The sequence below is a fragment of the Triticum urartu genome, chromosome 5A (genome assembly GCF_056163025.1).
Source record: "Triticum urartu cultivar PI428250 chromosome 5A, HENAU_Tu73, whole genome shotgun sequence".
Taxonomy (NCBI): Eukaryota; Viridiplantae; Streptophyta; class Magnoliopsida; order Poales; family Poaceae; genus Triticum; species Triticum urartu.
The window spans coordinates 560,864,247-560,878,475 of record NC_141877.1 but is presented as its reverse complement, the minus strand read 5'-3'; the positions used below and the strand labels follow the sequence as shown (position 1 = coordinate 560,878,475).

General features: G+C 50.3%; 1 protein-coding gene and 1 pseudogene across 1 annotated transcript in view; both read right to left on the bottom strand.

The window, feature by feature from the left end:
- Nucleotides 1-14,229, bottom strand: part of LOC147972869 (BTB/POZ and MATH domain-containing protein 2-like) — a 38,494-nt gene that overhangs the window by 7,223 nt on the left and 17,042 nt on the right. The window contains exon 2 of the mRNA XM_087524485.1: nt 4,710-4,901. Within this exon, the coding sequence (XP_087380611.1) occupies nt 4,710-4,901 (192 nt within the window). The remainder of the gene's footprint in view (nt 1-4,709; nt 4,902-14,229) is intronic.
- On the bottom strand, nt 1,533-3,149 carry LOC147972870 (uncharacterized; annotated as a pseudogene).

Below are 14,229 nucleotides of genomic sequence, written 5' to 3'. Positions count from 1 at the left end.
AGAACCCCCAGCTGCAGGTGGAGGTGATCCCCAAAAGCTCCTTATAGAAGCTCCGAAGAGCAGAGGCTTTGTCGTCGTGCGAGAAAAGATCCACCCCGTCCACCGAGAGGACAGGGATGCAGTTTTTGCGGAATCAGGAGGAGGCAGAGGCATGGAAAAAACCAGTGTTCTCATCCCCCTCAAAGGCAAAGCGAAATATAGCGCGAAGTTTCCAGTAAACGACCCGCTCCTTAATAGAGACATGCAGGGCATCAATAGTAAGAGAGCGAAGAAGACTTCTAGGTGAGAGAGAGGACGCCTTTCCTCGATATGATCGAGGAAACCGATGAGGACCCGGTAGTCCTGCTCCCGGCGGGCCGCCGGCGCAACCTGTTTTGTCCATTGTTTACAACATAACCGGACCTGACGAAGACGAGCTACCAAACGAGCAGTGGGGTCGGGGCGCGAGGCAGAGGCCCAAGAAGCGTCCACCGCTGATCGAAAGGAGGGGTGCAAGGCCCAGGATTTCTCGTAATGAAAAATACGGGTTTTGGGGCGGTGGAGGAGATAGCAGCGAGGAGGGGGACGTGATCGGACGTGGAGCGTGCAAAAGAGGAGAGGGTGGAGGTTGGAAACTTGGCATCCCAGGCCACGTTGATCAGGACCCGGTCGAGGCGAGCAAGAATGGGAGACGACTGGCAGTTAGACCAGGTAAAGAGGCGGTCACGTAGAGGGAGGTCAATGAGGGAGAGCGCATTGATGTAATTATTGAACAGACCTGCTTCAGAACGACAAAAGTTAGAGTTGTTGCGATCCTCGGGGGAGCGGGTAAGGTTGAAGTCGCCAAGAAGGCACCATGGAGTGGAGTCGCTAGGGGCATGGTTGGCCAGCTCGGCGAGGAAGCCAGCCTTGGAAGCATGGTCGCAGGGCGCATAGATATTCGTAACACGGATCAGGGTGTTATCGTAGCAAAGGAGGAGATCAACCAAGAGGGCACGAGTAGAGGAGATGTCGTGCACGAGAGAGAAGATGCGGTCATCCCAAACTGTGCAAAGGCCACCGGACGCCCCACAAGAGTCAACCAGGAGGAGCGAGCGGAGCGAGGGAGGGAGGAACGAGTCGGTTTTTCTTGTAGGGGGGAGTCAAGTTTCGTCTCCTGGATCCCAAGGAGAGCTGGATGCATGGCCTCGAAATCTGCACGTACATCACGACACTTGCATGCATTCCCAAGCCCACGCACATTCCACGTACACAGAGAGAAGGTACTAGTCATGGGCATCTGAGAGGCTCCAAACAGCAGACAACAAAAGGAAATACGCAGGATTGATAAGAAGAACAAGTGGGCCTAAGGCCATTACAAACCCCACGGGGGGAAAAGAAAAAACATTAAAGGATATAGTACTCCGGCAACCCCACAATGGGGCCCACGGACGGGAGCATGAGATCAAGCCTACGTAACTAAAACATGGGGAGGGGAGGCAAGGACATGCAGTGGCCCGATGACAGAGATGGCAGAGATTGGGAGCGGGGGGGGCCAAGAGGATGCATGTCGCTCATGGCGCATGGGAAGCCACCTCAGCGCGGGCCCCAGCCGCCAGAGCGTCAAGGTCAACACCGCACGATGCCCCCAGGTCTTGAAGCAGACGGAGCGGGAGAGGCGTAGCAGCGCCGTCATCAGCGTCGATGCCGGCCGCCCTGATCGCAGCGCGGAGATAGGGAGACCCCTTGGAGGAGTCAAACCGAGACGCCTTGACCCGCTCAAGCATCTTCACGTAGCCGACCGGCTCCTTCCCGGCGAGGCGGAGGCTGCGGCGCCCGGCAGTGAACGACGAGTCAACGGAGCGCTTGCGGAGGCCACAGCGCTTGCACGCTGCATGCTCATGCTCGTCGTTGCGGAGGTCGGAAGGCTACATGAGCGGGGAGGGATGCAGCATAGGGACACCCTCCTCGGAAGTAGCCATGGAGACCACGACAGAATAGAGCAAGGAGTCAGAGACGGCACCAGACGCGGGCCCCTCCTCCACGACAAGGGGAGTAGCAGGCGGGAAGAGGGAGCACCAGCGCGTGGGGAAGAGCTCCGAGAGGAGGAAAGAGAGGCGACGCCCGATTTCGCGCCGGAGGCGGGCCACGCTGGTGCTATCGGCAGCGTCGGGGTAGCCAGCGGGAGGCGCCGAGGCTGCAGGAGCCGTAGCGAAGGAGAGGGAGCCAAACCCGCACAGGCTCTCTGTGTCGATGTCGTCCATGGCCGTGGAGCGACGCACACGCGGTGAGGGAGGTGGAGAGCCATCGGCAGGCTCGAAGTGGTGGGAGGAGACAGAGGAGCCATCTTCATCCACAGTCCAGGAGCGGACACGACGGATGGCAACGTCCGTGGACAGGTCACCATCGAAGTTGCGGAGGAGGAGTGCATGCGGCACGTCATCCGCGTGCTCCAAGCGGATGACGAGGCGCACCGCAGAGAAGTCGAGGTCGTTGAGGCAGTGGGGGTCGATGCAGCACACGTTGCCGATGGAGCGCAAGGCGTTGCGGATGCCACCCTCATGCCAGTGCTCGAGGGGGAAGCCGGTGGCGGAGAGCTGGGCGAAGCAGGTGTACTCCCAGCCGAAATAGTTCTCGCCGTTCTCTGGGCGCTCGAGCATGATGATGTGGCCGTCGAAGGGGAGGGGGAAGAACTCGCGTAGGGCGAGCTCACGGGCATGCTCCGACGAGAAGATCACCATCATGGCGCCGTAGTGGGAGGCGGCCAACCAAACGGAGGGGTTGCCGGCCCGCTGCTCGAACGCACGGCAAAGGAGGTCCGCCGGGCAATGCGATGGCGGGTCGATAAGCGCATAGGCGAAGCGCCGGGGGTGCGACATGTCCGCCACCAGCGGCATGAAGCACTCCGCATACTCCGGACGGCAACGGCCGCCCCCCGCTTGACTGCCCCGAGAGCTGCCGGGAGCGGAGGTGTGGCCACCCCCGGCTGCAGGCTCAGCAGTGGCCTCCCTCGAGGCGGCACTGGAGGACGGAGGAGCGCCACGGGGAAAAGGCATCGGCGGACGCGAGAAGAAGGGCACGATGTGCTCGGCTTCGACCTCGCGGTAGTACCACATCATCCAGTGCTCCCGGGGCGGGGTGCGAGCGGGGGAGGTGGAGCGGGAGCGGGACGGGGACCGGCTAAGCGTGTCGGAAAGCCTGCAAGGCGACAGAGGGAGCGGTGAGACAGGAAGGGAGGGCGAGGTAGGAGAAGGAGGAATGAGGACCAAAGGATCAAACATACATTGCGAGCTAATGTGGTCGGAGCGACCATAGTCCCGGCAGCGGACGGGGTCTCGGCAGTCACGGACAAGGTGGCGCGAGGAGTAGCACTTGTGGCACAGAGTCTTGACCGGGGATGGCAAGAAGGCAAGGAGGCGCCGTTTGTTGGGTGGAGGTGGAGACGGGGAGAGCAGAGCTTCCTTATAGGACCGGGGCGGGATGGGGGCGCCGCTTGCAGCAGAGGGCGCCAGCGAAACGGGGGATGGAGGTGTGGCGCCGCAGGACGCATCACGCTGCACCCGGATTCCCGCAGGGAGGGAGGGAGGGGGGCGGGATTCGCGCCTTCGATGGACGGGTCGGGGGTCTGCAGAGGACGAGCGAGGGAAAGAGGCGAGGTAGGAGAAGACGGAGCAGAGCGCAGGGGTATGGTGGCACCGCGCATGTTGCATCTGGGGCCAGTGATAAGCCGAACGGGAGGGAGGGATGCGTGTCAGCAGTCACACGCGGGTGGGGCGCCGAGCCGTCCAAAAAAGCAGGCACGCGCGGGGGAGGGCCACGGGTTGCAGGGCAGGCTGACAGGAGGGGAGGGGGTGGGATTGATTGCATGCATGCATGCAGGGATACGGGCGGGAACCAGGGCACGCGCCGCCGCTTCCGGGGCACTGGGGATTGCGTGGCACGCATGCACCCTAGCACGCGCGGCACCATCCACTGCTTCCCGCCGACGGTGATGGAGGATGAGCTCTGTCCTACCAAGGCGCAGACGCGCCGTGGCGACCACGAAATTGGCGACGGCCAGCGAGGCGGCCAGGGAGCAAAAGCAGTCCGGGCCATCCGCGAGGATGGAGAAGCAGTCCGGGGCATCCGTGAGAAGGAAGTTAAGCGCGTTTTTAATGAAGAACACATTGACCCGGGAGGAGGGCACAGCTGGAGTGATCCAGAAGCGGCAAGAGCTAGTCGGGAATAAACGAGCGAGGGGCGAGGCTACCATGGTGTAAAAGTTGAGAAGAACGAAGTCGAGGAACGCCGCACCTGGTTTTTTGAAGGCAACCTGGCCGGGTTTCCCCAGCCGGAATCCTCGCAACAGGGCCTCGAGGTCATCATTGCCGGGAGGCGGCGCGGGGTTGCAGCAGGGCTTGGACGGCGCAGGGGGCGAGACAGCGACAATGGTGTCGCTGGCCCGGGGCACGCCTTGGACACGCCAGGGGAGGGAGAGCGGCGAGCACGCCTCCCCGGGCAGGAGGTCGGAGAGGCTCCCAAGGAGGCAGGGAGGGGAGGCGGGCGCTTCGTAGGGCAGAGGCGGCGAGGGATCGCCCGGCGGCGAAGAGAGGTCGCGGGAGCGAGGAGCTCATCCGTTGCTTTCTCTTGCCTACAAGCAATCATTAACGACATGCGATCCCTACCACCTAGCCTCGCATATGCGATTGTGAACGGCACCATAAAAAAGCATAGAGAAATAGTGATAGAGCACAACATATTTCTAACGAGACGGTGGGATCACTATGCATGGTGTTTCTTGCGCCTGGAACTCGCTCATGATTGTAGTGACATCGACCTTGACATCGAAGGAATCGTCCTTGAGATGCTCTGATTTCTCCAGTTCCTCCCTTTTGATGAACTTCTCATATCCAAAAGTTGCATGCACCATGTAGTTGTTCGTCATGGTATGTTGAGTATAAGATTATGAGAAAGTATAGGACAGACTAGGATTTTGTCCTACCTTGTCTTATACTTCAAGTTGATCATTGTATTCTTATGTATATGCTCACGAGGCTCAAGTAATACAATGAACAATTCCACCAAACTCCTCTCTCCCTTATAACATGATATCAGTTTCTGGGTTCTAAACCTTAGCCGTCGCCGCCACTTCCGTGCCCGCGCGCCGCCTCCGGGGCGGTCGGCCTTCATGACCGCCGCCGGGGGCCGCGTCTCCCGTGCCTAGGGTTCGTCCGTCGGTCGTGTTGATCGGCTGCCCTAGAGAGTCTTCTTCCTGAGCCCTTGCTCCTGGTTTTTCTCTCTCCCACCGCTCATCTTGATCTGCGTTTTCTTTTTGGTTTTCCGATCTATGCTTGATCGGTTTGCGTCGCCCGCCGCAGCCGTCGACCCCGTGCGCCTCTACTCCGAAACTGTCATGACCGGCTGGCTCCTTCACCTACATGGCGGCCTCGTGCAACAGGCGGCCCCTCATAGTCGTCGTCTGCGCGCCGGTCTGCCCGTTGATCTACGCCGACCGTCTCTGCCCTCTCCGACCGGGACACGTGCATCACCTCCACCCGATGGCCTCGCGCCATGCGGCAGCCAATCATAGCCGCCGCTCACGCGCCAGCCCGCCAATCGATCCACGTCACCCGCCTCCGCCGCATCTGCACGGCGGCCCTGTGGTCTACCTCGCCGGCCTCATCCACGGCTGCATCGGGACGGCTGTGCCAGGCTCGTCGGCTGCCTCAACACGGGCGCTGTTGCAACATTGGTCACTCGGGCCTCACTGCCCGGACGCTGGCGCTGCTTTGGCAGCCCAGGTGCGGGTGCTAACACGCTCGTCCGCACGACGTCAACCATCGCCGGCTTCATCTCAGACTCCACGGTCACCACGCCTCCACCGAGCGGCGTCCCCGACCTCGCGCGCGATCGGCTTGATCACCCGCTCGGCACCGCGATCCGCCTCATCTACGCCGCGCGACTGACCTGACCCGTTGGTTACGCGCGCCTCCGCATGTCCCGTGAAGATCATCCCCGAGTTCAGTGTGCCCCTCCATCGATCGAGCAACGGGCTGCCGCTACGTCGCCCCGTCGGGCCGCAGTGCCGCCGTTCCATGATTTTCCTCGCGGCTGCATCAACTCGCGCATCGCCGCTGCGTCGCCCCTACGGGCCGTAGGGCCACGATACACGGTCCCAGCCACCGCCCGAGGCTGTCCCCGCGGTTGCACCGATCTGCGCTCCGCCGCTGCACCGTCCCTTCGGGCCGTAGCGCCGCGGCCCGTGGTCTCCGCCGTCGCCCTGAGGTCTTCCCGCCGTTGCCCCGACCTGCACACCATCACTGTATCGCCCCTTCGGGCCGTAGCGCCACGGCCCGCGGTCCACTCCACCGTCACTGATAATCCCCAAGTGCAGGGAATCATCATAGCAATTCCCAAAGGTGGAAATGATAAGTATGGAGTGTCGAACCCACAAGGAGCTAAAGGTAAGATCAATATTCTCTCAAGCCCTATCTGCCACTGATACGACTCTACGTACACTGAACGTTTGCTTCCAACTAGAAACGAGAAATAAAACTACGTTGTGGGTATGAAGAGGATAACTTTGCGTGATATTGGAGAGCTAAAATATGAAAGTAGGTGATGTTATCATAAAGTTAGAATATATTACTAAATATAAATAGCGAGTGTGGAATAATGATGGGACGGTGTGCGGAATTGTCCTAGGCAATTGTTAACAAGACCGATAGTCGTCATTGCAATTTCATATGAGGGACAGGCATAAGCTAACATACTTTCTCTTCTTGAATCATATGCACTTATGATTGGAACTCTAGCAAGCATCTGCAACTACTAAAGATCATTAAGGTAAAACTCAACCATAGCATTAAAGTATCAAGTCCCCTTTATCCCATACGCAACAACCCCCTTACTCGGGTTTATGCTTCTATCACTCAAGCAACCCACTATAAGCGAATCATGAACGTATTGCAACACCCTACAACAGGAATCCCTCACGCTTGCGCGACACGGAGGGCACAATAGATCAGCACCAAAATAAAACATACAACTCGTACCAATCTAGATCATCAATCACCCCAAAGACAAAGGATATCTACTCAAAACATCATAGGATGGCAACACATCATTGGATCATAATATGTGGCATAAAGCACCATTTTCAAGTAGGGATTACAGCGGGGTGCGGGAGAGTGGACCGCCTAAAAGAGATGAGGATGGTGATGTTGATGAAGACGATCACCGCGGCGATGATTCCCCTCTCGATGGCACTCCAGTGCCACCAAGAGAGAGGAGGAGAGGTTCTCCCCCTTGTACTTCCTCCTCCATGGCCTCCCCCCTGGATGGGGAGAGGTTCTCCCTCTGGTACATGGCCTTCATGGTGATGATGGCCCCTCCGGGATCCTCCTCCATGCCCTCCGGTGATGATGGCCCCCTCCGGTAGGGTGCCAGAGAGGGCCTAGATTGATTTCTCATGGCTACAGAGGCTTGCGGTGCCGGAACTTCCAATATAGGTTATTTTCTGAGGGTTTCCGTATTTATAGGAATTTTTGGCGTCGGTTTCACATCAGGGGGGTCTCCGAGTCGTCCACGAGATAGGGGCCCACGCCTAGGAGGGTGGGGCGCGCCCCCCACCCTCGTGGACGGCTCGAGACTCTTCTAGCCCAACTCTTTTACTCCAGGGGCTTCTTTTGGTCCATAAAAAATCATCAAAAATTGGCACGTCAATTGGACTCCGTTTGGTATTCCTTTTCTACAATACTCAAAAACAACAGAAAAACAGAAACTGGCACTGGGCTCTAGGTTAATAGGTCAGTCGCAAAAATCATATAAAATAGCATATAAATGCATATAAAACATCTAAGATGGATAATATAATGGCATGAATACTTCATAAATTATAGATACATTGGAGACGTATCAGTATCCCCAAGCTTAATTCATGCGCGTCGTCGAGTAGGTAAATGATAAAAGAAATAATTTATGAAGTGTGAATGCTAACAAGTGCATAAGTTTCATCAATGATAGTTCCAACCACTTTTTCTAGCATCATTATATACCATAACAGTAGCTCAACTCATGAAACTTCTCATGATCAAGTAACAAGCTATTCACATGTTAAAGTATAGATCATAAACTTTCTTGAAAGCTAACAAACCGTTCTCTTAGTCATCAAACAATTGCAATTCATCTTATTTTCGGGAAGGGTCTATGTAAGTGCTTTGATTCAGCAAACTCCACATACTCAACTATCATTTAATCTTTCACAAGTGCTAACACTCATGTGATATTTATGGGTTCAAAGTTTTAATCGGACACAGAGAAAGATATGGGCTTATAGTTTCGCCTCCCAACCTTTTACCTCAAGGGTAATGTCAACAATAATAATTTATGAGAACCTACATCCAAGTGGATATATATATATATATATATATATATCCGGATCGATCCAACACAAAGTGCTTCCCAAAGGAAAAAGTGTAAATAGGAAAGGTGATGACCACCATGACTCTTGTATAGGGGTAGAAGATAAAAGTAAAAGATAGGCCCTTCACAGAGGGAAGCAGAGGTTGTCATGCCCTTTTATGGTTGGATGCACAAAATCTTAATGCAAAAGAATGCCACTTTATTTTGCCACTTGTGATATGGACCTTTATTATGCAGTCCATCGCTTTTATTTCTTCCACATCACAAGATCGTATAAAGCTTATTTTCTCCACATTAATAGATCATACATATTTAGAGAGCAATTTTTGCAAGCTTAGGCGCTTGAGTCTTCCTTGAATATTACCTTGGGGTACCTTGGGCATCCCCAAGCTTAGGGTCTTTCCACTCCTTATTCTCCTCATATCGATATCTCACCCAAAGCTTGAAAACTTCAATCACACAAAACTTAACAGAACTTCGTGAGATAGGCTAGTATGATAAAGAGTAAACCATTCAATTTGGTACTGTCAAAGACAAGGTTCATAATTGTTCTCACACAATGCCTACTGTACCATATCATTTCAACAATTTATATTGAGAAATATAAGCCATAGAAACTAGAAAACAAGCAAACAAGCAAACTATGCAATGAAAACAGAATCTGTCAGAAACAGAACAGTCTGTAATGATCTGAACACCAACCATACTTCTGCTACTCCAAAAATTCTGAAATAAATTGGTGGACATGAGGAATTTGTCTATTAATATTATGAAAAAAGAATCAACTCAATCGCACTCTTCTGTAAAAGATGGAAGCTAATCTCGTGAGCGTAAAGTTTCTGTTTTTTACAGCAAGATCACATTAACTTTCACCCAAGTCTTCCCAAAGGTCTTACTTGGCACTTTATTGGAACAAAAGATATAATACATGATTAATACAGTAGCTTAATAATGATAACACACAAAAACTGTACGGGTAAATATTGAGCTGTCTCCCAACAAGCACTTTTCTTTAATGCCTTTTAGCTAGGCATGATGATTTCAATGATGCCCACATAAAAGATAAGAATTGAAACATAAAGAGAGCATCATGAAGAATATGAATAGCATATTTAAATCTAACACACTTCCTATGCCTAGGGATTTTGTGAGCACATAATTTACAGGAACAAGAATCAACTAGCATAGGAAGGAAAAACAAGTATAACTTCAAAACTTTAAGCATATAGAGAGGAAACTTGATATTGTTGCAACTCCTACAAACATGTATTCCTCCCTCATAATAATTTTCAGTAGCATCATGAATGAGTTCAACAATATAACCATCACATAAAGCATTCTTTTCATGATCTACGAGCATAGAAATTGTACTACTCTCCACATAAGCAAAATTCTCCTCATTCGGAATAGTGGGAGAAAACTTCTTTTAAATCCACTTTAGATGATAGTATTATTCATACTCCAAAAGATATAAGTGAAGTTCATGGAGCATTCTACAATTAATATAGACTAACCAATATCCAAGCTCAAAATATATAAGTGAAGCACACGAAGCATTCTATAAAACCATAATCAAAAGATTTAAGTGAAGCACAATGAGCAATTCTATAAGATCATACTTAAAAGATATAAGTGAACCACATGGAGCATTCTATAAACCAATGAAGGGTTATCTCATACTAGCATGGAACTTAAAGGAAAAACAAAAACATAAAGGACACAAATCATGTGAACAAAACAATAACCGAGGTATACCGATAATTGTTGAAGAAGAAAGATGGGATGCCAACCGGGGAATCCCCAAGCTTAGATGCTTGAGTATCCTTAGAATATTTACTTGGGGTGCCTTGGGAATCCCCAAGCTTGAGCTCTTGCCTCTCTTTATTCTTCTCATATTGATAGCTCCCCGATCTTCAAACATTTCATCCACACAAAACTTTAACAAAAACTTTGTGAGATCCGTTAATGTAATAAAGCAAATTACTACCTTTAGGTACTGTTGCACACTCATTCAATTTCATGTTAGACCTATATATACTTGATACGTCTCCAACGTATCTATAATTTTTGATTGTTCCATGCTATTATATTATCTATTTTAGATGTTTATGGGCTTTATTGTTCACTTTTATATTATTTTTGGGACTAACCTATTAACCGGAGACCCAGCCCAAATTGTTGTTTTCTTGCCTATTTCAGTGTTTCGAAGAAAAGGAATATCGAACAGAGTCCGAACGGAATGAAACCTTCAGGAGAGTTATTTTTGGAACGGAAGCAATCCAGGAGACTTGGAGTATACGTCAGGGAACCTTCGAGATGGCCACAAGGCATGGAGGCACGCCTGCCCCCCTGGGCACGCCCCACCCTCGTGGCTCCCCTGACCGACTTCTTACGCCTATATATATCAATATACCCTAAAAACATCAGAGAGCAAAATAGATCGGGAGTTCCGCCGCCAGAAGCCTCTGTAGCAACCGAAAACCAATCTAGACCCGTTCTGGCACCCTGCTGGAGGGGGGAATCCCTCTCCGGTGGCCATCTTCATCATCCCGGTGCTCTCCATGACGAGGAGGGAGTAGTCCACCCTCGGGGCTGAGGGTATGTACCAGTAGCTATGTGTTTGATCTCTCTCTCTCTCTCGTGTTCTTGAGGTGGTACGATCTTGATGTACCGCGAGCTTTGCTATTATAGTTGGATCTTATGGTGTTTTCTCCCCCTCTACTCTCTTGTAATGGATTGAGTTTTCCCTTTGAAGTTATCTTATTGGATTGAGTCTTTAAGGATTTGAGAACACTTGATGTACGTCTTGCATGTGCTTATCTGTGGTGACAATGGGATATCACGTGATCCACTTGATGTATATTTTGGTGATCAACTTGCGAGTTCTGTGAACTTATGCATAGGGGTTGGCACACGTTTTCGTCTTGACTCTCCGGTAGAAACTTTGGGGCACTCTTTGAAGTTCTTTGTGTTGGTTGAATAGATGAATCTGAGATTGTGTGATGCATATCGTATAATCATACCCACAGATACTTGAGGTGACATTGGAGTATCTAGGTGACATTAGGGTTTTGGTTGATTTGTATCTTAAGGTGTTATTCTAGTACGAACTCTATGATAGATCAAACTGTAACATCCCAAATTTGCAATTTGGAATGTTATACACTAGATCATCATGCATATCATATTTTCTTGCATTTTGGTTGATCCTAGAAATTTCACGCAACTCAAGGACCCTCGGAGAGAGTTGGAGATTTCATCATTTTCATATTTGAGTTTTCTCAAATTTTGAAAAGAGGATCATTTGATTTATTTATTTTATCTTCAATTATTTTTCCGGTGTCAAAATATATGAGAGAGGGAATAATATGACTTTCCCAAATTTAGGAAAAAATGAAGATTTAATAAATAGATCAAATTTTGGTTTTGCCGGAGTTTTATTTGCATTTTCTTTGGATAGGGAAAAAATGCGCGTTTTCAAAAATTGCATTTTTGGTCCGTAGAAAAGTTCATTTTGTTCGGCTCATTTTTAGGAGTCGGGGAAAATTTACTTTAGGAATTTTGGAGCCAGTTTAGATTTTCTTTTCTGTGTTCTTCTCCGCGCGAAACCGTTTAAAAAAAGAAAAAATCCAGCAGGCCAGCCACCGCCTCCCCAGCGCAGGCAGCCGGCCGCGCCAGGCCATCGCGCGCGCCAGGCGCCAGAGGCAGGAGCCGCCGCCGCCCCTTTTTTGATTCCTAGTAGGACTTTAGTCCTACTCCGTTTCCTCTTTTTCTTTCCTATTCCTGCTCTATTTCTTGCCCCCTACCCCAAGTTTTCTCCTCCCCTCCCCAATATAAATACCCCAACACCCCCCTCCAAATCATCAAACCAAACCCCAAGCCCTCCACCGCACCCCACCCCGCGCCCTACACCGCGCCACCCCACACCCGCGCCGCCGCCCTTGTGCCCTAGCGCCGCCGCCGCACCTTGCCCACGCCGCCGCCGCCCTACGCCACGCCGCCGGAGCCCCTCGCCGGAGGTTGCCCCGCGTCTCTTTTTCTCGGATCGTTTTCTTCTAATCGTTCCGATGCTTTTCTTCTCTTCTGATTCGTTTTCTAGATCGGTTTTTCGTTTCGGTTTTCTTCTCCAAAACCCTAGATCGGATTCGTTTTCTTTTCCGATTTAGTTGCCTTTGGACCGTTCGCCGGACCGTTCGTCCTAACGAACATGATCACCGGATTCTTCTAGGTTAACGAACGTCCGTTCGTTTAACCGTTCTTCTTTTTCTTCTCGTCGGATTTATTCCGCGATCGCGATATCAGATCCGATCTTCGCTCTAGTTTATCTTCTCGCTCGTTTATCGGAACCAGGTGATTCAAGCGCCTGGAGTTTCGTTTCGAAACCACCGTTCCGTCTAATCAACTTAAACAAGTTTTTGCCCCGGTAAAATTTGACCTAGATTTAACTTGCTAGAACCGAGTTGTTTTCTTCCGCCGTTTGTTTTCCGTTTCTTTGTTCGGTTCGTTCTTTCTTTGCAACCGGAGTTCTTAAGTTGAACTCTCTGGTTCGATCTCTTGTTCGAGTTTTACCTGTGCATTAGATGAGTACTTATTGGGTGCTTGTTGTTTGTCTGCGATAGATCACCCGGATTGCGCCGCTTGTTACTTCGAAACCCTAGGTCTCGCGGATCATCAGCAAGACAAGTAACACTTTGATCATACCTTTTCTACAACCCATGTTTTATTGCATTAGATCAATCCTCTCACATTGCATGATTAGGATCTAATTAAATTGTGGGATGGGAAGTAGATGAGGTAGTACCTATCACCTGTATTATTATGAAACCTTTGGGAGTTACTTCTACGTTTGCTTATTATGCCATGCTATGCTAGTAGACGTGGATTGGGTGAGTGATATCCATGACAGATGTGAGTTGATAATTTTTAACAGTTTATCTAAGGTGGCCACTTAAACACACATTTGGGTGGATTGAGGCACCTGATGTCTACCAGGACTTGCCTGTTTTATTTTGGACCGCCACCCAGGCTCAAAGGGATCATAAGATAATTCATGCTAGAAACTTCCGTGTGCAGCCACATGCTACTATGGGCTCTGGCATAGTTGACTAAGTTGTGCGAACTCTTACGGGGTGGACTAGCAGATGTAGGGGTTGTAGGTGGTGCGGTCTACCCCACATGTAAGGTGCTAGTGCTTTTGAAAGACTATGTCTCGGTCATCCGTTTCTCAAACACCATGTAGTGCGAGAAAACAAACGGAGGCGATCGAGTCATGTGGGGAAAAGTGCGCAAACCTCTGCAGAGTGTACAAACTAATCATGATTAGCCGTGTCCCTGGTTATGGACAACTTGAGTATCTAGTACTTGAATATCATGTGAATCTCATCATGTTACTTATAATTAATGTTGTTGGGTTTTAATTGTTCACTTAATTGGGATCGGAATGCTGTCAACCATTCTCGATGTTTAACAACTACCATGATAGTTAAATAAATTTATTCCTTTGCAGTAGGGAAAAACTGGCTTTACACAAAACTGTAACCATAGAGCTTTCCACCAGCCATATATGCATATAGTATAGCTGTTTCATTCCATTACTCTCTATGTGTTACTTTGCCAGCATATTCCATGTGCTGACCCGTTTTCGGGTTGCAACTTCTCATGTTGCAGACTTTTCAGATGATGATTAAGGTGCTTTTAGGTCGTGGTTCTATACTCAGTGATGCCGTTGGAGTTGATGGACCCATTTATCTTCCGAGTCTTCCGCTGTTATCGACACTAGATGGCCTTAAGCCATGTTTATTGTAATAAGTTCTCTTTGAGACAACGATGTAATAAGTGTGTGATTGCCACTCTGCTATAAATCCTTCG